At 32.8% G+C, this 25891-nt stretch overlaps 3 protein-coding genes across 3 annotated transcripts; all 3 read right to left on the reverse strand.

The window, feature by feature from the left end:
- Positions 1–3163: 3163 nt before the first annotated feature.
- LOC141516918 (olfactory receptor 5D18-like) lies at positions 3164–4093 on the reverse strand. Its single transcript, XM_074227874.1, has one exon. It carries the CDS (start codon positions 4091–4093, stop codon positions 3164–3166), a length of 930 nt encoding a protein of 309 aa, XP_074083975.1.
- A 9792-nt stretch (positions 4094–13885) lies between these two features.
- Positions 13886–16673, reverse strand: LOC141519615 (olfactory receptor 5D14-like). Its single transcript, XM_074231807.1, has 2 exons — positions 15752–16673; positions 13886–13929 (listed from the first exon to the last, which is right to left on the reverse strand). Exons 1-2 carry the CDS (start codon positions 16671–16673, stop codon positions 13886–13888), a joined length of 966 nt encoding a protein of 321 aa, XP_074087908.1.
- A 6008-nt stretch (positions 16674–22681) lies between these two features.
- LOC141519616 (olfactory receptor 5D18-like) lies at positions 22682–23641 on the reverse strand. Its single transcript, XM_074231808.1, has one exon. The coding sequence runs from the start codon at positions 23639–23641 to the stop codon at positions 22682–22684; it is 960 nt and encodes a 319-aa protein (XP_074087909.1).
- Between the last annotated feature and the right edge of the window lie 2250 nt (positions 23642–25891).

Here is a 25891-nt window from a genome sequence, read left to right on the forward strand (position 1 = left end):
TGCTTCAATTTCAAGCCCAGGTCTTATGTGGACTTAAAAATATACATAATTTAGTGTCTTAAGATATGCATCCTTTATTGATTCACTGTAATTTTCAGGAATATGTGTTCTTTTATCATCAGGTTTCCCATAGAACATTCTATCTGAATTACTCTTTTCACCTTATTCTAATATACATGGTATTATAGCATCTTTCTGTGGTATCCTTCCAATTCAATTATATTTTCTTTGGTAGAAGGGCTCTATTGTTTTTAAAGGTTGCATCCTGACTATCTAATAAAAATCTCTGACACACACACACACACACACACACACACACACGCAATATGTATGTATGTATTTATGTATGTATGCATGTGGTTTTTCCATATATATTTCAATTACTACATGTTTTTGAATAGATGGAGGTATGGGTCAATGGATGAAGTTTATGCGATATGCAATCTTTAAATAACTAAACCATACTTTCCATTAATCCCTGCAAAAGGAGATGAGAGATCATTGCCTTACCTCCTAGAAGGAGATGAGAATATTAAAATTCCTTTTATTTTTGAAAGGAGAGTCTGGGGCTAGTTGTCTGGTTCATACATTTTTGGTTTTGGTCTTTGTAACCTAAAACCTTGTACGTTTCTACAAAACTATAGGTCACAAATACTAGAAACTTCAAGTCCTCTAACTTCTTTACTAAGCAACATTTCTTTGAAATCCCTGAAGAAACTCTAATCAAAGGTCATTATTTTGAGTTTCCTGTAGTGAATGAAATTTTCAAAGGTAAAGAATGATGCTGAGACTTTCAAAGTATTGTATCTTTTTTTTAAGAGGAAGTTGTGTGGGGGGGTGAAATTGTTATAAAAGTGCTTCATCCCCTTTACAAAGAAGGACCCAATGTGGTTGTAGTTCTGTATTTTTAGCTTAGTTATATCATTTATAAAATCAGGTTTAAATACTCTGAGCCTCTTTATGCCATAGGTTGTCTGTGAGAAACAGTTTGCAAAGTTTGAAGTCATATATAAATATGAATCTGACCTTAAATTTTAGGGTGGTAATCTAAAGGAAATTGAAGTCAATCTGTAAACCATAAACTGACAGAATCATATAGTTGAAAATGTTTAGGCTCAAGAATTTTTCCCATTTCTATAAAAGCTGTGACTGGCAAGTAATGGACAATGAGTTCAAGTTTCACAGTTACTTCATTTAATTATAAGCGCTTTATTATGAATGACTTTAGTTCTAGGCTTAAACTTTGTTCAGTTGTTTTCAGTTGAGCCCAATTGTTCATGATCTTATTTGGGGTTTTCTTGACAAAAGTCCTGTAATGCTTGACCATTTCCTTTTCCACTTCAATTTTAGATGAGGAAACAGGCAAACAGAATGAAGTGACTTCTCCAGTGTCACATGCAGATAGTAAATTTGTGAGGCTAGATTTGAACTCACAGGAGGAGTCTTTCTGACTCCTGGGCAACCTAGCTGCCTTGATAATAGTATTATCATTACCTAATGTTTATTTTCCATTTATCAGAATATAAAATAAATTTTCACAGATAGAGTCTGTAATAAAAGGGGGGGAAATCTTGGTAACCTTAGTTCTAAAATAAGAGAAAGATTAAAGCATTCCTCCCTCTATAATCTATTTTTAAATTATTTTTAATTAAAAAATTACATGTACTCCAATTTCTATTAAGCACAATAGCCTGAAAATGATTAAACAATCTGAAGGGCAGAAAGGCATGTCTCCTTCTCTCATCCAGAAAACCTATTTATATGTCAAAGCATGGAATTTCATAGTTTATTTTTCCCATGGGAACTGAATCCCCCCAAGTATGTACCTGAAATTGTAGAGCTCTGTGGCAAACTGGTAATGAAAGTAAACTGAAACACTCACTGGGCTTCCAGACCAAAGTTTTTATATCTATCTTAACTCTCTCCTCCCTGTCCTGCTTCCCTTTGTCAAATAGTACAAATTCTGTAATATAATCATTATATAGGTGAGTAGTTTTAAATTTATATGTGTCTATTTTTATTTCTTTTTTACCTTTTAGACTTGGCAAGGACTTGTTTTTTAAATTCATGTTCTCCACTTGGATCAAACATACTTGTTTCACTTACCTTGATATAACCCACAACTTTTTTTCCTCTCTCTCCTAGCAATACTCAAACTTCAATTTAATTTAGATTGCTACACTGGAATTCAAGGGATTCATTTCACACATGACTTTTAACTTTGCAAAATATGTTTTGCACAGTTAACTTTTGACATAGAGAAGACAAGTCTTGTTATGCCCATTTTATAAATGAAATAATTGAGGCATACAACTATGTGGTATTTTAGGATTATAGTATATACAGAGGAGTGTGAATTAGAAGAGATAAACAATAATTTTAATTTAGTTCCATTTTTCTGACAGCAAAGATCAGGTAGGTTGATTCAGATGATCTGACTTTGACAGATAAAACCAAATTTTTCTGTTCAAATCTTTATTTCTTACCATCAAGCTGAATGCTCAATATTTTGCCATAAATATTTATTTTATTCCTATGTGCCTCTTTTGCTATCTTTAACAATCTGATATGACATAGATTCTTAAATTTCATTAATTTGTATACTTGTTAATTGATGGTTCTTAGAAACATTGCTTTCATAGATAGATAAATAAATAACCTGTAATTCTTTTCTTGAAAACTGCTCATACTGTTTTTCATTTATCAATGGGAGAATGCCTTATTTTTGCAAATTTGAATAATGTATATAAAGATTTAAATGAACATATATCTATAAATATAAGAAATGAAACCATACTGAGTAAAATTTTTTGAAATATTCCCCAATTATTTCATTTTATTCTAAGCTTTATTGAATATTTATGCAAAAATATTTTGAATTTAATCAAAATCTATCTTTCTTAATCCTCTTTATTCATTGTTTGGTCGTGAGCATTTTTTCTGTATTAATCTGTTATTTTTTTCGATGTTTCCCCTCCAGTGATAGCTATATGACTTTTTTTTTCCAACTAAGTCATTTATCCATTTGGAGTTTATCAGATATAGGGTATTTCCTATAGCTTTCTCTATTTTTTCCTTGTAATTTTTCTAGTTTTAGCTAGTTTCTATAACTTTTTCATTAGAAATTTCAAATTAATGGGAAATAATCTCATGAAGAAAAAAATCAAATATCCATTAACTTGATGATTGTTTCTTTTACATCTTTGTTTCTCAGACTGTAGATAAGAGGATTTAGCATGGGGATTACCACTGTATAAAACACTGAAGCCACTTTGAATGTAAGCTGAGTGTTTTTAAAATTGGGAACACAATAGAGGAAGAGAATTGTCCCATGAAAAATGGTGATAGCCATTAGATGAGAGGTACATGTAGAGAAGGCTTTACGTCTCCCGCTAGATGAATTCATCTTTAGGACAGTGACAAAAATGAATACATAAGAGGCCAGGATAATCAAAAGTGTGCTAACTGCATTAAAAGTGGCAAAGATGAAAAGGAGCAGCTGGTTGAAATATGTATCAGAACAGGAGAGGTTAAGTAGCAATGAAAACTCACAGAAAAAGTGATTGATTGTGTTAGAGCCATAAAATGATAATTGCATAGCAGAACATGTGAGTATAAGGGAGCACGCTGTACCCCATGTATATGATCCAGCCAGTAAGAGGGAACAAAGGTTCTGGGACATGGAAACTGTATACAACAAAGGATTGCAAATGGCAACAAAGCGATCGTAGGCCATTACTGCCAGCAAGAAGGCTTCAGTCACCACAAAGGTAGAAAAGAAAAAAAATTGTACCAAGCACCCAGAAAAAGAGATGCTTCGATCCTCCATGAGTAAATCTGCCAACATCTTGGGAGCAATGATGGAGGAATAACAGAAATCCACAAAAGACAAATGGCTGAGGAAAAAGTACATGGGGGTGTGAAGTTTGGAGTTGATTCGAATGATCCCAATCATTCCTAGATTCCCCACCACAGTTATAGAATATACGATCAGGAACACTAGGAAGAGGGGCACTTGAAGATCTGGGTAATCTGAGAAACCTAAGAAGACAAATGTAACAACAGAACTGTGGTTTCCCTCATTGGTCATCATGATTCCTGCTGAAGAAAAGAATCAAAAAGTCAGGATTTAAAATATTTTAAATGATATTATAACAAAGTATTAAATGCTTCTTCTTTGCATGGTTCTATGGTACTTTGGAGGGTGTATAAAATAAACACAAAACAAAATAAAATAAAACAAGTCTGCATTCTTGGAGTTGGGATTCTATTAATAATTTACATAAATTGACTATCTCAAGAAGAATTATTGAAGTTGATAGGGATCTCTGTTCTACCATGAACTAGAGAATCCACATGGAAGAGTCAGGGAATTTTAATAGGGAAGGGCAATCAAAGATCTTTGCATCTAGTCTAAACCTGAACAAGACTTTTGTCTTTGATATATTTGACAAGTGATCAGTCAGCTTTCATTTGGATAATGTCCAGATACTGCCACCCAAGAGAGATCATCATACTTTTGGGAAACTCTACATGTTAGCATACCATCCTATCCCTCACCTTAGCATTATCTCCCTTCAATTTCTAATCAATCTTTCTTATTTTTCATATAATTCCATGGGAACAATATCAATGATGACAAAAGCTATTAGAATTTTTTATTTGATGATAGACATAGTTTTAGTAATCCTCAAAGGAAAAGAGATTACAGACTTATGGAATGATCAAGGAAAATATTTAAAGTGAAACCAAATTATTATCTACAAAGAAACCATTTCATGAAATACTATGTATGGAATGAGTTTCTTTAAGGTTGAATCATGGGATAGCTGGGAGATAAGGAAGCTAACATGTGAAGGATGGAGAATCACTATGATGGGGAATTTAGTAATCCTTGAAAAATGAATTTATGTTGGTTATCAACAACTTTAGAATTTTGAGTTGAGGTTGAAATTCAACCAGAATATTTGAAAACTCAGGGGTGGGAATGGTATTTCTCATTTTCCCCCCAAGGTAGATAAGAGGTTAAAATCAAATTATTTTTTCTGCAATTACTCAGAAGTAATTTCTCCCTTTTCTGTAAAATTAGGAAATTGATGAGAAATGATAAAGCATTTTTGTGAATCTTTCCCCCACCTCATAATGGTAAAGGCTTTAGATTCAATTTTGTATATCACTATAAAATACTTTCTTCAGATCTGTCTTTTAGAATAGTTTTCTTCAAATCAGAGATACAAAGATATTTCCTACATGAGGTCTTTTCTAATAGATCCACATACTCATTTCTTTTGCCCACAGTATCTTGAATTTACTTACTATGTATTTTTAAAAATACAAACATTTTCTATTCCCCAACAAGCTGTAGCATCTGTGTAGTAAGGCACATTGTTGTTAGTGCTGCTGTTGTATGTGTGTCTTTGTGTCCTTCCTCATTTACACAACACAACACTTTTTATCAAGTATGCAATTTGTAAATGCATTTCGATTGTTTTTATTGGATTCAAATAAGCACTCTACTACATCCAAAACTTTTCAAATCTTCACTCTCATTCAACATGGTGCACATGCCTAAATTTTTTTCTTTCATGTAGGCTTATGCCTGTACTTTTTCTTTGCAGATCATTTATATATATATATATATATATATATATATATATATATGTGTGTGTGTGTGTGTGTGTGTGTATATATATATATATATATATATATATATGTGTGTGTGTGTGTGTGTGTGTGTATATATATATATATATATTCCAAAATTAATTATGAGCACTGATTTAAATGGAGTAAATCTCAGATCCTTAAGATATGCCATCAAAAATTCTTCTCATGTTGACGTAGAATAATTAATCTTTGGATATTTCCATTCAACCATTTATAAAATCAATAATGATAATGTTTAGTAACAGCTATAATAATAATACTAAAAAACACATTTTTATTACACTTGAAGTTCTGGTAATTACAATATCAGTGTCTAACTTTATCATCACCACTAAACTGGGATTTGGATGTTATTTTTATACCTATATTATAGATGAAAAAAGTGACAGAAAAAGTTCAAGTGACTTGCCTAGGGTCATAGAATACTATCTATAAAAATCAGGATTTGAATTAAATTCTATTGTACCACCTTTATTGAGCATTCCACAGTCCTAAACTTCTATTCATGAATTTCCATTCTTTTCATGAAAATTATAAACTCCCCTCAGTTCAGAGTTGTTTTATTATATATTCTGATCAAGCTCATCAAGGCTATGAAACATATTATTTCACAGTTATTATTAATGTTTAATCATAATTAAATGTAACTTTTACTTCACAACTTTATTAAGGTTCATATTTCAGATCATTGTTATTACTACCTGAATCTGATCAAGTGTGGATTAAAGTCAGGATATTAAATGATTTTGAAAATGGTTCAATTAAATTACTAACTTCTTCCTAAGTGTGCCTGAGAATAGTGTGGGACACACACAAGAAAGGGAAGGGTGAAGAACATGGTGATTTTCTGAATTCCAACTGACTTCTTTTGTGAAATGGTATCATTTTCAGCCTGTTTTCCTGCATTAAATAAAAGTTATTTACATTACAGAAACATAGATCATAAACTATGAGATCACATATAACTTCTAGTTTAACCACCTCATTTTGCCTATGAGAAAAATAAGATCCAAGGATATTAGAAGACTTGCTCATTGTCACACAAGTAGTGTTGGATCTTGTGTTGTAACAAAACTTTTTTGATGTATGTGTGTCAGTGTTTTTCCCATTATGCTAATCTGGGAGGATGCTATCAAGATAGTACAATAATTTCTATATATATATATATATATATATATTGGAATTCCATTCTAATCATATAAAGAAGAGATAGAGTCCATTTGGGGAAGAAATTCCTACTTAGAGATATTTTGGTTTTGGATACTATTATTCAGTCACTGGCTTGCAGCCTATTATTAGTCCACTCTCTTCTTTCAATGAAAGAATCTCTGCTTAGTCAGATTTTAGTTCTGTGGTCTAGTGAAGAGCACTCACTGGATTTGGATTGGGATGATCAAGGTTCAAGGCCTGAATTTTCTATTTAAATTCAATTCAACCAGGAACTTAAGTAGAAACAAGTATTGTATTTAGAGTCAAAGAATATGAATCCTAGTTTTTTATTTGCTACAAGATTATATAACTGCATAACCTTGGTGAGATATTGATTTCTTTGAGGATCAGTTTTTTCAACTATAAAATGAGATAATTGGACAATATATTTTCTATCTTTTATCTATATTTCTATCTTCTATCTTTTAAAAGATATATCTATCTTTTAAAAAATATATGTGATCTTGTGGTGCAGTGGATAGTGCACTGGCCCTGGAGTCAGAAGGACCTGAGTTCAAATCCAGTCTCAGACACTTAATCATTACTTGGGCAAATTGTGATCTTGGGCAAATCACTTAACTCAAATGCCTTGTTAAAAATATATAGATGATCTTAAACATTAAGTTCTTTACTATGGTATAGGAATGATGAGGGACCGTGCTACTTGAGTTAAATGCTTCCACCTATCTGGGTTTTAGATTACTCACCTTTGAAAGCAGGAGAGGATAGTTCCTCCATGTTAATAATGCAGTCTAGGACCTCTATCCTTTCTCTTTTTTGAAGTACAGTTCAAAGTTACAACAGGGTGCCAGGCTTCTACTCTTCTTAAATATTCAACCAGCCTAATGACAGAAATATAACCAAGAAGCTAGCTTTTCACATAAAACACCTTTGATTTAGAAAGATCATATCCCTTTCAAGAGACTGCTAAACAACATCAATTCAGTCAAACTTTAGTAAGCTATGCTAAGTGTTTGGCATTGGAGACACAAAGACAAAACCAAAGGTTTCCCAACATTTAAAAATTTTACATTCAACTCAGAAAGCTAGGCAAACTCTATGAATTCAAATGAGTTTGCAGAGGAGGAAACTGTGATGTAGCTGGAAAGAGAAGACTCTCTCCAAGGACAGGCTGCATGCTAGAAACAAGGTCTTCTGAAGCCCAAGCATGCTTCACTTTATTCAGTATTGCTGCTGATTGTCACATAGATATTTCTAGTTCTTATTTCCCATAAAGTTAACCTCAGACGAGGGTAATGTTATTGGAGAGACCCCCAGCATCCTCTTCTGCTCTCTGATTCCTTTCTACTCAATACATCCCTAACCTCCTTAGTTATCTGCTCTTCATTTTAATTGGAACTCTGGGCTTTAATAGGATTCTTTTGTGTCAATGAATTGTCTCCAAATGTCCTGTCATGAAAAAGTCTGTTCTAGTAGGGAGAGGCAGCAAAACAGCAAAATCGCACAAATTAGACTATATATATATATATATATATATATATATATATATATATATATATGTATTAAACTGTCTTAGAGACCAGTCTATTCTTCCCATTATAAAAAGTCTCAGCCCCTCCATTCAAAGGCAAATCAGGTACGAAATATATTTCATTTCTTATTCTGAGATCCTTAATAAAGTTATTTTTTAAAAAAATAATTATTTTCATGGTCCCAGAAATGTATAGAGAATAATGAAATTTAGAGGTGGAAGAAAATCTAGAGGTCATTTAGTTCTGGTTTCAACTTATAGATGATGGAACTAAGATTTCAAAAGGCAAATGAATTTTTTTCAAGGACCCAGAGCTAACAACTCTGTCCATTATATATTGTTTCTGTTTATCCTATTTTTTGACAAAGCTTACCAGTACTGTGATACGTTGAGAATATTTTATTGTCTCTATGTAAATAGATGGGGGCTACAAAGTAGTTAGGGTTTTTTTTTTTAAGTAAGAGAATATCCTCAAAATTGCCAAGAGTTAAGAGAGACACACACCCCCTTCTTCATTTCACTTTTCCTAAAAACAAATAAACAAAAAACCTGGAGCAGTTTGCATGATGACTCAAACTACCCTATTGTCAGTAAACCTACCTTTTAGAGGTAGCCCCTCTCCTGCCTCTGAAAGCTGTATGTAGGCATGATACTAGGGCTCTTATATTTGCAATGTCCTCTGTGAACAAGACCTTAGAGAATCCATCCTGTATTTCATTATTCTCCATGGACCATAGACAAACAATTAAAAGGAGTGAATTGTGTGTAATGCCAACTTGATAGAAAAAAAGATCTAAAGACATACTAAAGGAGAAGGAGGAAAAGGAGGAGGGTTTATTTTTACATGCCTAATTTACATCTTAAAATCCCTTCTTAAAATATGTATGTACCTTAAAACTTCACAATATCTTATCTCATTTAGGAAAAATGGTGAGGAAATATTATTCCACTTAATGCAGATAAAAAAGAGATGATTGTGGTTTATATAAATTCCAGGTCACAGAACTAGTAAATATTTAGACAAGAATCAAAACTGAAATCTCTTGGCTCCTAATCCATTCCTCTTTTTGCTTCATGTTCTGGCTTATAGGATAATCAGACAATTACTGCAAATATTTACAGCTAGAGTGACTTTTAGAACTAATCTTTTATTCCTCCTGTCATTATCATTATCATCATCAGCAGCAGCAGCATTATCATTATCCTTTTAGTACAGAATGCCAATTCATCTCTATTTATTTATCAATATATCACATGTCCTACTTTGCCAAAAGAGGCAACACCATATGGAAACTGGGATACAAATCCAGCTTTTGGCAAATATTGATTATATGATCCTTGATCAGTCACTTAACCTCTGAATCCACTAGACATCTCTGTAAGGCATTCGATCGCACATAGAATAGTAACTTTTCTTAGGAGAGGCAATTTCGTTATCTGACAGGTTCCTATATCAATCAATGAACAGATTAAGTCTGTATCCTTATTTCTTCATCCCTAGTCCTCCTTAGTACTAATAAATATCATGTCTTTTATATAAAAATTTATATAAGTGGGAAAGGATGAAGCAAAGATGAATTAATATTTGGCTCTGAATTGAATGAAGGACAATTGAGATTGTGTGAGTAGACAGATAAGTAAGCACCTTGGCAAATTCACTCCCTACAAATTTCATACTTACTATTCTTCCCCAGCCTTCCAAAACAAAACAAACAGCAAAACAACTCTTATTATCTTATCTCTCTTCTCATCTCCATTCAGTATTTCCACTGTATTTCCTTTCACTTTTTCCTCAATCCTTTGGAGTCTAGTCATAGAAGTCATCACTCAATTTTTATTTGTCTCCAGTTGAGAGCATTCTTTCAGTTTTCTTTTTCTTTTTTTGCATTCTAATCCTTCCCAAACTATCTTATAGTATTTGAAACATTTGGTGATTCATTTTTCTAGAAAAATGTCTAGAAAATCTGTTTCTATTTCTCTGTAACCTCTCAAACCCACAAGGTATTCTATATTTAAATAATTTAATATATTTATATTTATTAACTTTATGTTTATGTGTATGATTTAGTTTCTCTATCAATAAAATGTAATCTCTTTGCATATAGGAATTGTTTCATTCCTCACACTTGTTTTTTTTTGCCTTTGTGGTTGATTTGTTCAGTCGTGTCTAATACTTCGGACTCCATGAACCTTAATGGCCATGGATTTTCCTTGGCAAGATTACTGGTGCAGTCTCCACTTTCCATTTTCTTCACCAGTTAATTAAGGTGAAGAGAGGTTAAGTGACTTACCCAAGGTCACACAATTAGGAAGTATCAGAGGCTGAATTTGATCTCATGTTTTCCTGACTCTGGGCCCAATACTCTAATCACTGGGGCATTTAGCTGCCTCATACATTACTAGAATGCCTAGAACTTAGGGTTTAGCACAAAGTATGTGATTATAAATACTTGGATTATGATGATTATTTTGTGACTATTTTCAGATGATTCCTGAGATTGGGCAAATGTCTAAGTATGTCTACAATTATTTTCAATGATATTATTAAAAGATTCACACAAACCAGTTTTATTGTGTATGTTAAGGTGTTATTAAGCTTTAAGAGTTGCTCTTTCTACTCCCAATTACTGCCCCCCCATCCCCCATGTGTGAGTATGTGTGAAAGCCTCAATATGGGATGACTGATGGCAGGAATTTTCTTTTCATAAGCTAGAACACTTATTAATAGAGGGAAAACTTGTACATGAAATTCAATAATCATAGCTTGAAAATTGTCTTTAGACCATATATGAAGAATATTTGGCTCAAGCACCCCCAGTCTGATTTCTGTTTATATCAGAAGTCTTTCTCTACTATGTGTTAAGTACCAGACATATTTCCAAGCTCGAGTTCAATGAAGAAAACATGGTTTCAAACCCTAAACATATTTGATTATACACACATACATACATACACAATATACATATGTATGCATATATGCACATAAAAACACACATGTTTAATTTGCAGAAAAATATCTTAATTATATTTTTTGCCACTAGGTAACACATTGATTTATATTGTTGATCAGGAAAACCAAAATCACTGATTCAGCATCTCCTTATGGAAATGATCTTTTTGCTCTATATTTCTTCATCCTTTTATTTCTGATTCAAAGTAGTGTGATGGTTGCAAAAAAGGACATTTTTGAAGCCTGAGGAGAAAAAATAATATAACTGAAATCAAGTGCAAGTCATAGCTCTATTTTTCTATAAGAACAAGTAAGGCACTACTAATATTCTTCATTGTTACATATTGGTCAATTGTATAAGATTTGTTAGTTTTTGGTACTAAATTATTTTTGTCATCTAATGCATTGAGATGACCACATACTTAGAATTTAATATACTAACACTCAATGCACTATATAAGGAAACAGAAATGACACACAAGATAAATTATATTAAATCACAAATGATATTATTATTGCAAAAAAGATTATTGAATAGATAACAAATAAAAAAATCCATGTGGTTTCCTTATTTCTTAAAAATCTCATTGAAAATTATTCAGTCATGAATTAAATATGTTGTTTAAATGGGAATTGTTTAAATGTTTGAAATGGGAAACAGAAGGCATTAGTAAACACAATTGCTGAAACTGATATTTAGTGTCGATTAAAAGAATACAAGATACCATGATGGCTTTTGATTATTCATAAAAATGAAGTCAGCAGAAGAATAATTCAAATGACCTAATGCAGCAAGATGTCTCCCATTCAGATAGGTGCAAAATAGTTGAAAAAATTAATAGCTTTATATTTTCTAACAATGTTATTCTGATTATCACAGTCAAGGTGATAATAGAGGGGAACATATTTAAAAAGGGGTTTTCTCATATTATAGAAACTCTGGAGAAGAATAATAATAGAAGAATTGCTTTCTATCAATGATGAAGTCCTTTAGATATCCCTGTTTTCATATGATATTGTGCTAATCAAATTGAGTTCTATGAGATCAATAAGATTTACAAGCAAATAATAGAATAATACCTTTAATAATTAACATATGAAAAAGTAAAAAAGATAAAGAATACCTATGGTTCATAATAATGATACTCTATTGAATGGACAGCCCAAATAGCTGTTCTTAATTTTATATCTATATGTAGGCCTATATTTAACTTATATATCTATGTGTATCACATATAAGTATATATATGACTCTAATATTTCTATATCAGTATCAACTTACAAACCATCTTGTGTTTAAATACTTTGAATATGCTAATATTTATTAATTTTACACATGTAGAAAGACATTTTCTTTGAAAAATCCATTTTAAGGGACAGTTAGGTGGCACAGTGGATAGAGCACTGGTCCTGGAGACAGGAGGACCTGAGTTCAAATTTGACCTCACACACTTAATAATTACCTAGTTGTGTGACCTTGAGCAAGTCATTTTACCCCACTGTCTTGTAAAAACCAAAACGAAAAAAGAAAAATCCATTTCTATATATATATGAAAAAGCACTAAAAATGATCTGCATTCTTTCTTTTTCTCCACTCCCTTTCTCACTCACAGATTATACAAGTAAAACCATACGGAAAATATTTATTACCAAAAAATAAGCATATATGTGTATATAATGTGAATTTGCATATATATGTGTGTGTGTGTGTGTGTGTGTGTGTGTGTGTATCTGCATTCAGAGTTCAACAGTTCTCTGCCTTGAGGTGGATAGCATTTTTCATCATGAGTCTTTAAGAATTATCTCGGATCATTTTTAATTGGAGTAGCTAATTTATTCACAGATGATCATCATTACAATATTACTCTTGTTGTATAAGGGCAGCTCGATGGCACAGTGAGTAGAGTGCTGGCTCTGAAGTCACGAGGACATGAGTTCAAATTTGACCATGGACACTTATAGGCTGTGTAAACTTGGGTAAATCACTTAACCTTATTTGCCTCACATTCAAGACTATCTCCATCTGTCCTGGTTTATATCTGGGCAATGGACTCAGAGAGCTCTGGAGGAGAAAGCAATTCTGGTGACTTAATACAGCATCCCTCTTAATCAAATTCAATTAATGTGCATGTCATTGTATCACCTCCCTAATGCCATGGGAGGAAAAACATCATCATCAATCTTCCAGTGGTTATCCTGGTTCTCTTCATTTAACTTAAAAATCAGGTCCTATCCATCTTCTCAGATTTTTAAAGTATTTGCTACTTACTACCTTTATGGATCTTTAGCAAATAATTTCCCTTTTTCCCATGAAAGTAAAAAGAAGCCTGAGCTATAAGATTACTGAATATTCTTTCTTTTCTAAATCCTTTTTCTATAGAACTATATACTAAAGTCCACATTGTTTGCACACAAACATGTTTATGCATTTATACAAATATAACCTGATACATGTAACCTGTTGATAGGTCGGTGTAAATATGTATGCATATAAATATTCATGTGTGTGCATGTACACATGAAGGTGTATTTACCTCCAGAGAAAAGAGAATGCAGTAGGATTCCAGCTAAAGCATTCTTCGATGTAAAGGAGAAAATGAAATATTTGTAGTTTTCCAATGTTTTTGACTATGCTACAGAGCAGCAATCATTGAAACTGGTACTGCTTAAATATAGGGCGAAAAATCATTGGAACAAATTTGTTCTATAATATGTGGAAGCAAATCTAATATTCTAGTATTCTATAAAAATCAAAGCTTACAGTTACTAGAGAAAATACCCATTATTCGACCAAAACTCTTGGGAAAACTGGAAAAAATAATTTGGTGAATATTTTAATTAACCCAACACTTAATATTATATATTATGATGTTTCCAATGGGGACTTAAATGGGGAAAGGAATAAACATTTATATAACATAGCAATATAAGTATAACATTTATATAATGACAGGTACTGGGCTGATACATACAAACAATTAGGTGTAAATATATAAAAATAAAGCCAAAAAGAAAATTACTTTCAGCTTTATGGATGTGAAAAGAGTTCATTACCAAATAAGTTATAGGAAGGTTCATAGAAATTATAACAGAAAATTTTGGTTACATATTAAAAATGCATTAAACTAATAAAACCAAATGCAATTAAAATTTGAATGGAATCATATAATTGATATAAAACCTTTTATCAGTAATTTTGTCTGGCATCATTTTCAAAATATCAAATTTTATTAAAATAAATGTGAACATGAGCCATTCCCTAAATGATAATTGGTCAAATGATATGTATATACAACTGTTATAGCAATCAACTGAACATATCAATAAACATGTGAAATGATAAAAAAAGTTACAGTAATATAATTTAATTTGATCTCAGATTTTCACTTCATTATCAGATTGTGAAAGATACCAAAAATATCCTTATAAAGACAAACACATTTGAAATATTTAACAATTCAGTTTAATTCAATGGTCAACTTCAGTTCCAAACTATTATTGATGATGCATGCTATGGCCTGATACAATAGTGATGAATTAAAAATGCAGAATGAGACATATCTTTCGATTTAGCCAATATATTTTTTTCCATTTAAACAATTAACATTGTAATTTAAAAAAAAAAGAATCATTTTGAAATTCTTTCCTTTCCTCTAGTATTTTCATCACCCATGGAGAGGGTAAGCATATGAAATCATGGAAAATATATTTCTACAATATGGAATTTTGATTTACATGACTAGGCATATTTTACAAAGCATGTTTTAATTTGTTTTGCTGCATTGTGTGTGGTTTTCTTTTTAGTTTGGAAAGTGTGTGGATGGGAAAGAAAATTCAAGTTAATTGAAATAAAAAGTAAATTAAATTAAAATTATTTTAAAATAAAATGTTTTCCATTCTTTTTAAAATTCCCATATAACAAAAACTGGATTTTTCTTCTGGAATTTTTTTTAAGTTCATTTTATGGTCAACTCTTGTAGCAGACAGGATTTCAGAATTGTTTTTGAGTCAATAGGAAACTGGAAATCAATTCAAATCCATCTGATGGAAAATTGAATTATCAGCAACATAATGTCAATATTATAAACACCAAAAGAAGAGATACTGCTTCAGAGAATAAAGAATGGGAGCAGTTGCCGAATCAACTGATTTCTTCTTCAGTGTATAGAAATATATATAGAAAAACATTGAGGGAAAAAAAATGACAAACCACTCAATTAAGAATCAGAAGTCTCATGCTGTCAATTGTTCATTAGGATAATCCAAATTTGTGACTTTGGTCAATTATTGCTATTGTTGTTTCTGTTGTTTTCTCATTTCTGAGCCCTAGTTTATAAAATAAGATTGTAAAAATGAATACTATGTCACCTAGCAAACTCTAATGATCCAATGACATGAAGATATGTATAATCAATGAGAAAAGGTATTTCTGTATATAAGTTTCCTGAAGGCTTCCTTTACATCTTTGTTTCTCAAGCTGTAAATGAGCGGGTTTAACATGGGGTTCACCACTGTATAAAAGACAGAGGCCACTTTGACTGTATGTCTTGAGTTTTTGGAATTGGGCACACAGTACAAGGAAAGGATGGTCCCATGGAAGATGGTGATGGCAGTAAGGTGGGAGCCACAAGTGGAGAAAGCTTTACGCCTCCCACTGGCTGAATTCATCTTTATTACAGTGAAAAAAATAAAAGTGTAAGAGGCAAGGATGATGATGAGGGTACTCACCTCATTGAAGGTAGCAAAACCAAAAAGCAATAAGTGTGGAATATGGATATCTGATGAGGAGACAGAAATAAGAGCGGTATACTCACAGAAAAAGTGGTTGATGACATTATAGTCAGAGAAGGTTAATTGTAGGGCAAAGCATAGGAGAACAAAGGGACCAAACATGCCCCAGAGATAGGATCCAGCCACCAGTACAGCACAAAGTCTCTGAGACATGGCAACTGTATAGAGAAGGGGATTACAAATGGCCACAAAGCGGTCGTAGGCCATCACAGCAAGTAGGAAGGACTCTGTAACCACTGCAGTACAAGACAAGAAATATTGTAGCATACAACTGGAGTAAAAGATTCTTTTATCCTCCATAACTAAATTCTCTAAAAGTTTAGGTGTGACTATTGAAGAATAGCAAAAATCCACAAAGGACAAATGACTAAGGAAATAATACATGGGGGTATGAAATTTGGGGTTGATTTTGATGATTAAGATCATGCCCAGATTTCCTATAACTGTGATGATATACATGGTCAAGAACACCAGGAAAAGGAATACTTTGAGTTCAGGAAAATCTGTGAATCCTAAGAGCATAAATGTGGTCACAACACTCTGATTATTCTCAGGGATCACCATGGTTCATGGACAGAGAATCAGGTACTCAATCTTTTGGAGCATAATTTCATGTAGAATAAAGACAAAATGGTTCTGGACCCTCTTTCTGTTCCTAAGGAGACAAGAAAGTGAGAAGAAATAGACCTGGGGTTAGACTTTCATACAGGAATCATTTATTTTCTAAACACATACTATGCATATTCTTGGGTTAGTTGAATCATTAAAAAATCTGTTATATTTCCTTGATCTCTTCTTATAAAGAAAGTAGAACTTATTTTATTCTCATAAGCTTTGTACCTATTGCTGAAGAGGAAGAATAGGTGTAAGCCCCAGCTTCTAGACTTGGCTCATTTGTTGTATTAATTTAATAATTCCTAGTCAATTTTATGCTACAGAGCTCACATGAATTCAAAATCCCTTGACTGGAAATGGCTACAATCAATGATGACTTTTTTTTTAATCAAAGGCAGGAAACCAGAAAGTATTCATTCGAGGATCAATCAGTACATGACTAATTTTTTTCCAATGGTAATCAAATAAATGCCAATATGTATATGTCTTTTTATACCAGTCACTCTCTTCTAGTCATCTAGGCTTGAAATCTAGAAGTTGTTTTTGTTTGGGTTTTTTTTTTTCATTTTTCTTTCTTTCACCTCATGCAGTCAAAGACTTGTCACATGCTATTGCTTATGCTTCCACAATGTTTCTCAGATCTCCCCATTACTCATTTGAGCATCAGCCCAGTTAGGACACTCATCCCTACTCACATAAATTATACAATATCTTCCAAAATGTTCTTCCTCCTTTCTCTGTTTTAAAAAGCTTTCAAAATAATCTTATTGGATTCACCGCCCTAATTAAAAACAACAAAAACAAAAGCAAAACTTTAGTGACTTCTTATGAAGTGTAACTGTATTAATCTGACATTAAAAGTCCTCTACAATCTGGTTCCAACACACATTTCTAACTTTTCTTCATGTCATTACTTAAAACCTAATATTTTCTTTTGTAATTTCAAAAAATTCTATTAATCTTTCCTGACTGCCTATATTCATATAAAACTTTCACTAGGGTTGGAAAAATATTTCACTAGATTCAAGATAAAACCCAAATTCTGTGCAGCCTTTAAGAAACATGCATATTTTATTGCAATATGATATGCAGCCTTTTAAAATCCTCATTGTAATAATACTCCACTCTCATCAATGAGCATTCTCTTTATCTTTAGGTTTTCCTAGAACATTTTATTAGATTTCTCCATTGTCCCTAGCTTGGTCTACAATAAGTTAGGACATTTTTCTAAGATATCCCTTCCCATAAAAAAGCATATATTCTTTCCTAGAAGGGGTGCCTGTGTTTTTAATCGTTGTATCCCTTATGGCCTAATAAAATCTCTTGAACAGATATAGAATTCATCTAATACATGTTTTGGAATGGATAGATAGATGGGCAAATGAATGAAGTTTCTGGATGCTTTAAATAACAAAATTGAAATTTTTCATTAATCCATGGAAAAGGAGATGGAAGAGCATCTCCTACCTGCTGTCAGAGATGCAAGTCTTAAAATTCTTATGTCTGGAATATGTATTTGGGTCCAGTTGTCTGGATCTTACATCTTTGTTTTGGCCTTCAAGGCCTGAGTCCTACTGAGTTTCTGCTATATAACCTAGACTCTCCAATTCCTCTGGGTTATCTTTACAGAGCATGATTTCCTTGAAATCCCTGAAGGAAATTTACTGAAGCTCATTATCTTGATTTTACTGGAGTTAATAAAATCCCAATGGTAAATGCTGATGCTGAGACTTACAAAGTGATGCAATTAGATGAAGTTGTGACGAAAAAGACAGAAAGAAAAACTTTAAAGTATAGAAGTTTCTCTATCCTTCTTTACAGAAAAGGGAACAATTGATCTATGTAAACTCTAGAGTCATATAGTAATGGATATTTCCAAGAAAATCAACTAAAATATTAGTTGAAATAACTGATAACTTTAGCAAAGTTCTAAAATATAAAATAATCCCACATACATCATTAATATTTCTATACATTACCCAGAAAATCTAGCAGTAAGAGAAAGATAAATTCCATTTATGAAAACTGCTGTTGCTGTTGTTGGTTCTTGAAGAGGATCAATGACATTCGAAAGGGAATGTCTTGATTTACAAGTAAATTGGATCAAATTGAGAGAGAGCTGTGCAAAACCACCAGCATCACTTTCTGTTTTGTTTTGTTTTTTCGTTTTTTTGTTTGTTTTTTTTTAGGTTTTTGCAAGGCGAACAGAATTAAGTGGCTTGCCCAAGGCCACACAGCTAGGTAATTATTGTGTCTGAGACCAGATTTGAACCCGGGTAGTACTGACTCCAGGGCCAGTGCTTTATCCACTGCCACCTAGCCGCCCCCAGCATCACTTTCTAATTCAGAGCCAGCTAGATTTAGTGACAAGACACGAATTAGGGTGACTAGAGATGGATCTGGATTCAGTAGGGGATTTTAGACATTTTTAAGTTAAGATCTTTCCTGGGTCTTTATTTGTCTGAGCAACACTCCACTGATTAAGGCTAGGAAAGAAATAATAAAAAAAAAAATAGCCTCTTTTTACCTATTAAAAAAAATCGGTCTGGGAGGAAAAAACCCTCCCATTAGCGATTTACACTTACTCTGAGTCATCAAAATCCAAAGGATGAACAACAGATGCTTGGGCTAGGATTTATTATTGTCAATCAGCGAGAGTCAGAGTGATTTATGTTTAAGGCAAAGTCAAATACCTCCATTTGCATCCCATTGTGTTTTATCAAAACCTACAATCAATTAAAAGAATATGAAGGAAGGTAACTTCATAGTGCCAGATCTCAAACTACATGACATAGTAGTCATCATAAAGATAATCTGGTAATTCTTATGAAATAGGATGGTGGATCAAAAGAATAGATTTGTACACAATAGTAAATGACTATAGTAATCTATTATTTGAAAAATTAAAATATTTAGAATATTGAGAATGAAAATCATTATTTGACAAAAATTGCTGAGAAAACTAGAAAGTTTTCAGAAACTCAGTATAATCCAAGATTTCATACTGCATAGAAATATGATATCATTATGGATACCTGATAAAGGTTGATAGCATAAGAAAATTAGGGGAGCATAGAATATCTTATCTATCAGATCTATAGATAAAGGAATAATTTAAACCCAACAAGAATTAGAGAACATTATGAGATGTAAAATGGATAATATTGATTACATTGAATTAAAAAAGTGTCCTACAAACAACCAAGGAAGCTAAGATTAGAAGGAAATCAATCAGGAGACTGGAGGAGTTGGGGGTGGGGAGAAAACTATAACAAGTTTCTCTGATAAAAACCTAATTTATCCAATATACAGAGAAGTGAGTCAAATTTATAAGAACATAAGTCATTCCCCAAATGATAAATAGTCAAAGGATATCAACAGTTTTCAGGATATGAAATCAAAGTTATCATGGTCACATGAAAAAATATTTAATCATTATTGATTGGAAAACTTAAAATTAAAATAATTCAGAGGTACAAATTCATATAAAATAGATTGGCTATTATGACAGAAAAAAGTTAACAAAAGTTGAAGGAAACATGGGGGGGAAAACAGATGCACTGATGCTGGAGTTGTGAACTAATCGAACCATTCTGAAGAGCAACTGGGAATTATAACCAAAGAAAACTCAGCAGTAGCACTAGTAGTTCTGGACACCAAAGAGATCAAAGAAAAAAGACCTTCATGTAAATAAATATTTATAGCAGGTGTGTGTGTGTGTGTGTGTGTGTGTGTGTGTGTGTGTGTGTGTGGTGGCAATTAGAAATTGAAGAACTGTTCATCAGTTGGGGAATGACTGATCAAGCAATGATATATGATTGTGATGGAATGCTATTAGACTTTTAAAAAAATGACAAACAAGATGCTTTCACAGAATCCTGGAAAGATTTACAGGAACTGATGCAAAGTTAAATGAGCCGAACCAGAAAAACATAGTAGCAGCAATATGGCATGAAGTTTAACTCTGAACAACTAAGCTACTCTAAGAAATACAGTGGTCCAATACATTTCCAAAGCATTCTGATGAAAAATGCTATCTACCTACAGATAAAGAAATGTTGGAAGTTTGAATATCGATTGAAGCATATTTTTTAAACTTTGTTTTTATTTTTTGTCTCAGTTTCCTCTTGCAATGGGGCTAATTGGGGAATGTGTTCCCTTTCTACATGTGTATAATCTATATTCAACTGCTTGCCTTCTCATGGAGGCAAGAAGGGAGGGAGAGAATATGGAACTCAATATTAAAAAACAAAACAAAACAGAACATTAAATTACTTTTTTATTCAGTTGAGAAATAAAAAGATTTTAAAAATATGTAATTAGATGCAATGTGGTAGCATGGGAGCATATAACACAAAATATATCTTTATGACACAAAATCACAAAGCAAATGGGCCAGAAGTATATTCAAGCACTCGTATCTAGGGAACACAACAATTCTCAATATGTCAGAAATTATGCTTAGTATTGAGGATGTATTTGTTTCTTTTGAGACAAAATACAATCTCCATTCTTAAGGATTCATAACCTAAAGGGGGAGCAACAAGCAAACAAATATTTACAGATTAAATAAGTCATTAACAAAGGGAAGGCACTAGAATTCAGATATATTGGTAAAAAAAAATCACGTAGAATATAGGACTTTAGTTGAGACAAAAAGGAGTCTATAAAGAAAGAAGATAGCCATAAAGATTTCACAAGGCATGAGGAATAGCCAGATAAATTTCCCAGAACCAACAGAAAAAAGATCTTATTTAAGAATTGGCAAGCAGGTCAATTACTTTATCAAAGAGTTTATGGTAGGGAATAAGATTTGAGAATTCTTCAAAGGGTGAAGTATGGCAGAATATGAAGGATTTTGGATACCTGAGTGAGAATTTTGTATTTGATCCCAGAGGTGGCAGGAGACTGCCAGAGTTAGTTGATTATAGGGGTGACCTGCACTTTATGAAGCTCACTTTTATAGCTGAATGAAAAATAGATTGGAATGGGAAAGTTTTGAGGCAGGAAGACCCACCAGAAAACATATGGTAGATCCTCTTTGGTGAAATAGAAAGACATGGACCAAAATGTCACACCTTGAAAGGTGAGGATGAATAGTTGGCAAAACAACTGGAGGGAGCACTTATATCAATAAGATCACTTATCCATTTAAGTAGCAAGCAAATTACTAATGAATAATACAAGAAAGTATGATGGAGAAAGGAAGAGTTGGAAATAATGTGTGTAAGGTAAAGTAACAGGTAGAATTTTAAGCCCAATTCAGACCTGAGAAACAGTACAATAATTTAATGGATTATCAGTAAATAAATAAGAATTACTAAATACCTGCTATAAACCAAGTACTTTTCTAGGATCTGGGGCTATAATTACAAAGAATAAAATGATCTTTACAAGATTTCACAATAGATAAAATTCCAGGACTGGACTAAGGAAGACCTGAGTCAAATTCAGCTCCAGAGGTTTACTAGTTGTGTGACCCAGGAAAGAAACAAACCTATTTGCCTCAATTTCTCATCGGTAAAATCAGCTGGAGAAGGAAATGGCAAACTATTGTATTATATTTACCAAGAAACAACAAATAGGTTTTATGAAAGAGTCAAGCATGACTGAAATGACTAAAGAACAACAAAATTTTTTATTATCGAAACAACAAACATCCATAGGAAAATTAGCATAATAAATACATAATATATATATATATTAGATATCCAGGGAGAAAGGGAAATGAAGGGATGGGGGACAGAAAGCTAAGGCTTTGTGTAGAAGATTTGTATTTTAAGCGTGCAATTGTAGTGTGAAGAAGTAGTGTTTGAACTGTGCCTACAAAGAGGAGCATGATTATAGGAGTGAGGAGAAAATATATTTCCATTTTCTCAGGGGCATGCCCAAAGCACAGAGAAATGAAGACCAATTATTGTTGAATCAACATACATTGAGATTATAAAGAAACAGAATTAATGAGAATAAATTAATTGAGGTAAGATTTTGGTGACTTTTACATTGTTGACAGTTTCTTTCACATCTTTATTTCTCAAACTATAGATCAGAGGGTTCAGCATAGGAATTACTACTGTATAAAAGACAGAGGCCACTTTGATCTCCTCCTTTAGGTTTTGATCCCTGGGTACACAGTAGAGGAAGAGAATTGTCCCATGGAAGATAGTGATGGCCATGAGATGTGAGGTACATGTGGAGAAGGCTTTACGCCTCCCACTCATTGAATGTATCTGCAGGACAGTAGCCAAAATCAAAAGATAGGAGGTAAGAATGATCACAAGTGTGCTGACCTCATTGAAGGTGGCAAAGGTGAAAAGAATCATTTCACTCACAGAAGCATCGGAGCAGGCTGCAGAGCGGATGGCAGAATATTCACAGAGAAAGTTATCGAGGACACTAAATTGACAAAAAGATAATGAAAGGAGGGAAGAAATGATGATAAGGGAAGAGAGAATTCCCCATGCATATGCCCCAGTCACAAGAAGGGTGCAAAGTGTCTGGGACATGGCGACTGTGTACATCAAGGGATTAGAAATAGCCACAACACGGTCATAGGCCATCACTGCCAACATAAATGTTTCTGTCACCACAAATACACAAGCAAAAAAGAATTGGGTGATGCAAGCCCTGAAGGATATTGTCCTGTCTTCCATAGCTAAGTTCTCTAGCAACTTGGGAGTAACAACAGTAGAATAACAGAAATCCACAAAGGATAAGTGACTAAGGAAAAAGTACATAGGTGTGTGGAGTTTGGGACTAATCCTGATGATGATGATTATCCCCAGATTCCCCACCACAGTCACAATATAAATGACAAGGAACACCAGGAAGAGTGGAATCTGGAGCTCTGGATTATCAGAGAAACCTAAAAGGATTAATGTGACCATGCCACTTTGATTTCTTTCAATGCTCAGCATAATTCCTATAGGAAAAAGAGAGAGAGAGAGAAGAGAGTTAATCTTTAGATATAGGACATTAAGGAAACTAGAAGACTTTTGTAAAAGGAAAAGTAATGAGCTTGAGTCTATATGGATCTGAGAAGGAAAAATGAATAAAAGTATTGTATATCTTGAGTGAAGTAACTAGGTGACATAGGAGTTAGAGAAATTCAACCTGACCTGAATCCTGGCTTTATGCTATTAGTAGGTATGTGACCCAGGGCAAGTGAATTCATTTTGTTTGCCTCTATTTCCTCACCTATAAAATGAGCTGGGAGAGGGAAATGGAAAATCACTCCAATATTTGCAAGAAAACCCTAAATCGGATTGCAGAGAATAGGAAATGAATTAAACAATTGAAAAACATAAAAAGATTCCCAAGATTAGAATTGATTCTAGGGTGGCTAGGAGATGAATCTGGGTGTGATAAGTATGATAGGTTGCAGGAGAAGTGACATTAGGTAGAAATATGGTCCCACCTTGGAATGAACTTGAAGAGAGAAAGCAAATTCTGTTGGACAAGTGAGGTTGGAAGTAGGGTAGTTTCAGTAGATTCCCATCAAGTTATTTCATCATTGAGTCTAAATTTGGGAATCTTGAGTGTATCAACAATTCTTCCAGTGATAACCTAGGATGATATGCTGAAAAGGCTGTACAAATCAAATTGTAAGTTTTAGAGCCCTTTTTCATTCTGTTTCAGGAAGATATTTCCTGTGGAAGAGAGTATCACCTCAATTAATGGAACTTGAAATTATTAGAGTAAATCTGAAATATTAAATAATCCTATTTGTTATTTTAATATGATATTTGATAATTTTCACAGCTGATTTTATCAAATAATATTAATTCTCTTTGACAAAGGATATCATAAATGAACAGAGAATGAAAGAAGACATAATGATCAGATTTAATCCACACTTCTGGGATTCTAAGGAATATTTCATATGATAAACCTTACATTCAAGCAAATATTCTTGTGGCACTGTAACTAGAGGAATGAGAATTTGAGGAATATTCTTTAAAGGAAAGATCAGGAGATAAGTTTTGTTCCAAAAGAGACTTATTCCAGTTAAAACATTTGATTCATGAAAATTGTTCATATTTTTATAGGGTACTCCAGAAGTTTTAGTGCAATTATAAACAATTAAACTTACTAAAAGTATTAAAGTTGACAATGAAGTTAAAACTTTCTTGACATTCACAGGAATAAGTACAATTCTAATTAATCAGATGTGGAACCTAGAAAACAATGTCTCTTTTAGACAGAAACTTATCATCTTCTGAGCCTTCCTTTTATCATACCTGCTTCCTTTTGAATGGCACTAATTCTTTTGGGATGCTGCATATATTGTCTTATGACAAAATTGGCTGAATATTTTATTTGTTTGTTTTGTGAAATTTGTAAATCACGTATAGTGTTAAGTTCTTATTTTTTCCCAAGGGGACAACTAAGGATCCTGAAGGGAATGTGCCTTTACCAAAGTAACACAGCTAATCATTAGTCAGAATTCAAAAATCACGATTTCTAACTCCAAGTACAGTGTGGTTTTACAACAAGTATGTGTCAGAGGAAGGATTCAAATGAGAATATTTCTGAATAAACAGTTATTTATCCATTCTACCATATTCAGTCAAAATTTAAATATAATAGTTACATTGTTTAAGAACAATATGTCAGACTTTCCAGTGATATTTTCATTATAGAATATTACTGATGGAAAGAAAAAACTAAAAGATTTAAATATGAATGATCTCATCTTAGTCTCTGAGACAGAATAATGGAAAAAATAATTTAAGAAATAAAACTTTCTCACCTCCAAAATGTAATAAATGAAGCCCCTAGAGAAACATAACAGAAAGCTATACTCAAGATCAACCTTTTCAAAGCTGCTGTGTTGAAGCTGATGGCAGCAGGAAAGAGGAAAGTGCTATCAGCTGCTGTCATAATTCACATGTACACCTGTTAAAAATTAACTAAATATAAGATGGGGTATTTTTGGAATCTAATATGATGAAAATGATAAATACTGATGATGATGATAAATATAGCTAGGTTAGTAAGGCATGATTTTCACTTATAAACTTCCTAATTCCATTTTCCCAATCTTAGTCTTAATCTGTTGGTGTACAATCTATGTTTACTATAACTACTCGCTCTGTCTCTCTCTTCATATACAATCTTTTGCCAATGGTGTTGATTTTACATCTACAATATTCTTCACCCATGTT

Source organism: Macrotis lagotis, chromosome 3 (genome assembly GCF_037893015.1).
Source record: "Macrotis lagotis isolate mMagLag1 chromosome 3, bilby.v1.9.chrom.fasta, whole genome shotgun sequence".
Lineage (NCBI taxonomy): Eukaryota > Metazoa > Chordata > Mammalia > Peramelemorphia > Peramelidae > Macrotis > Macrotis lagotis.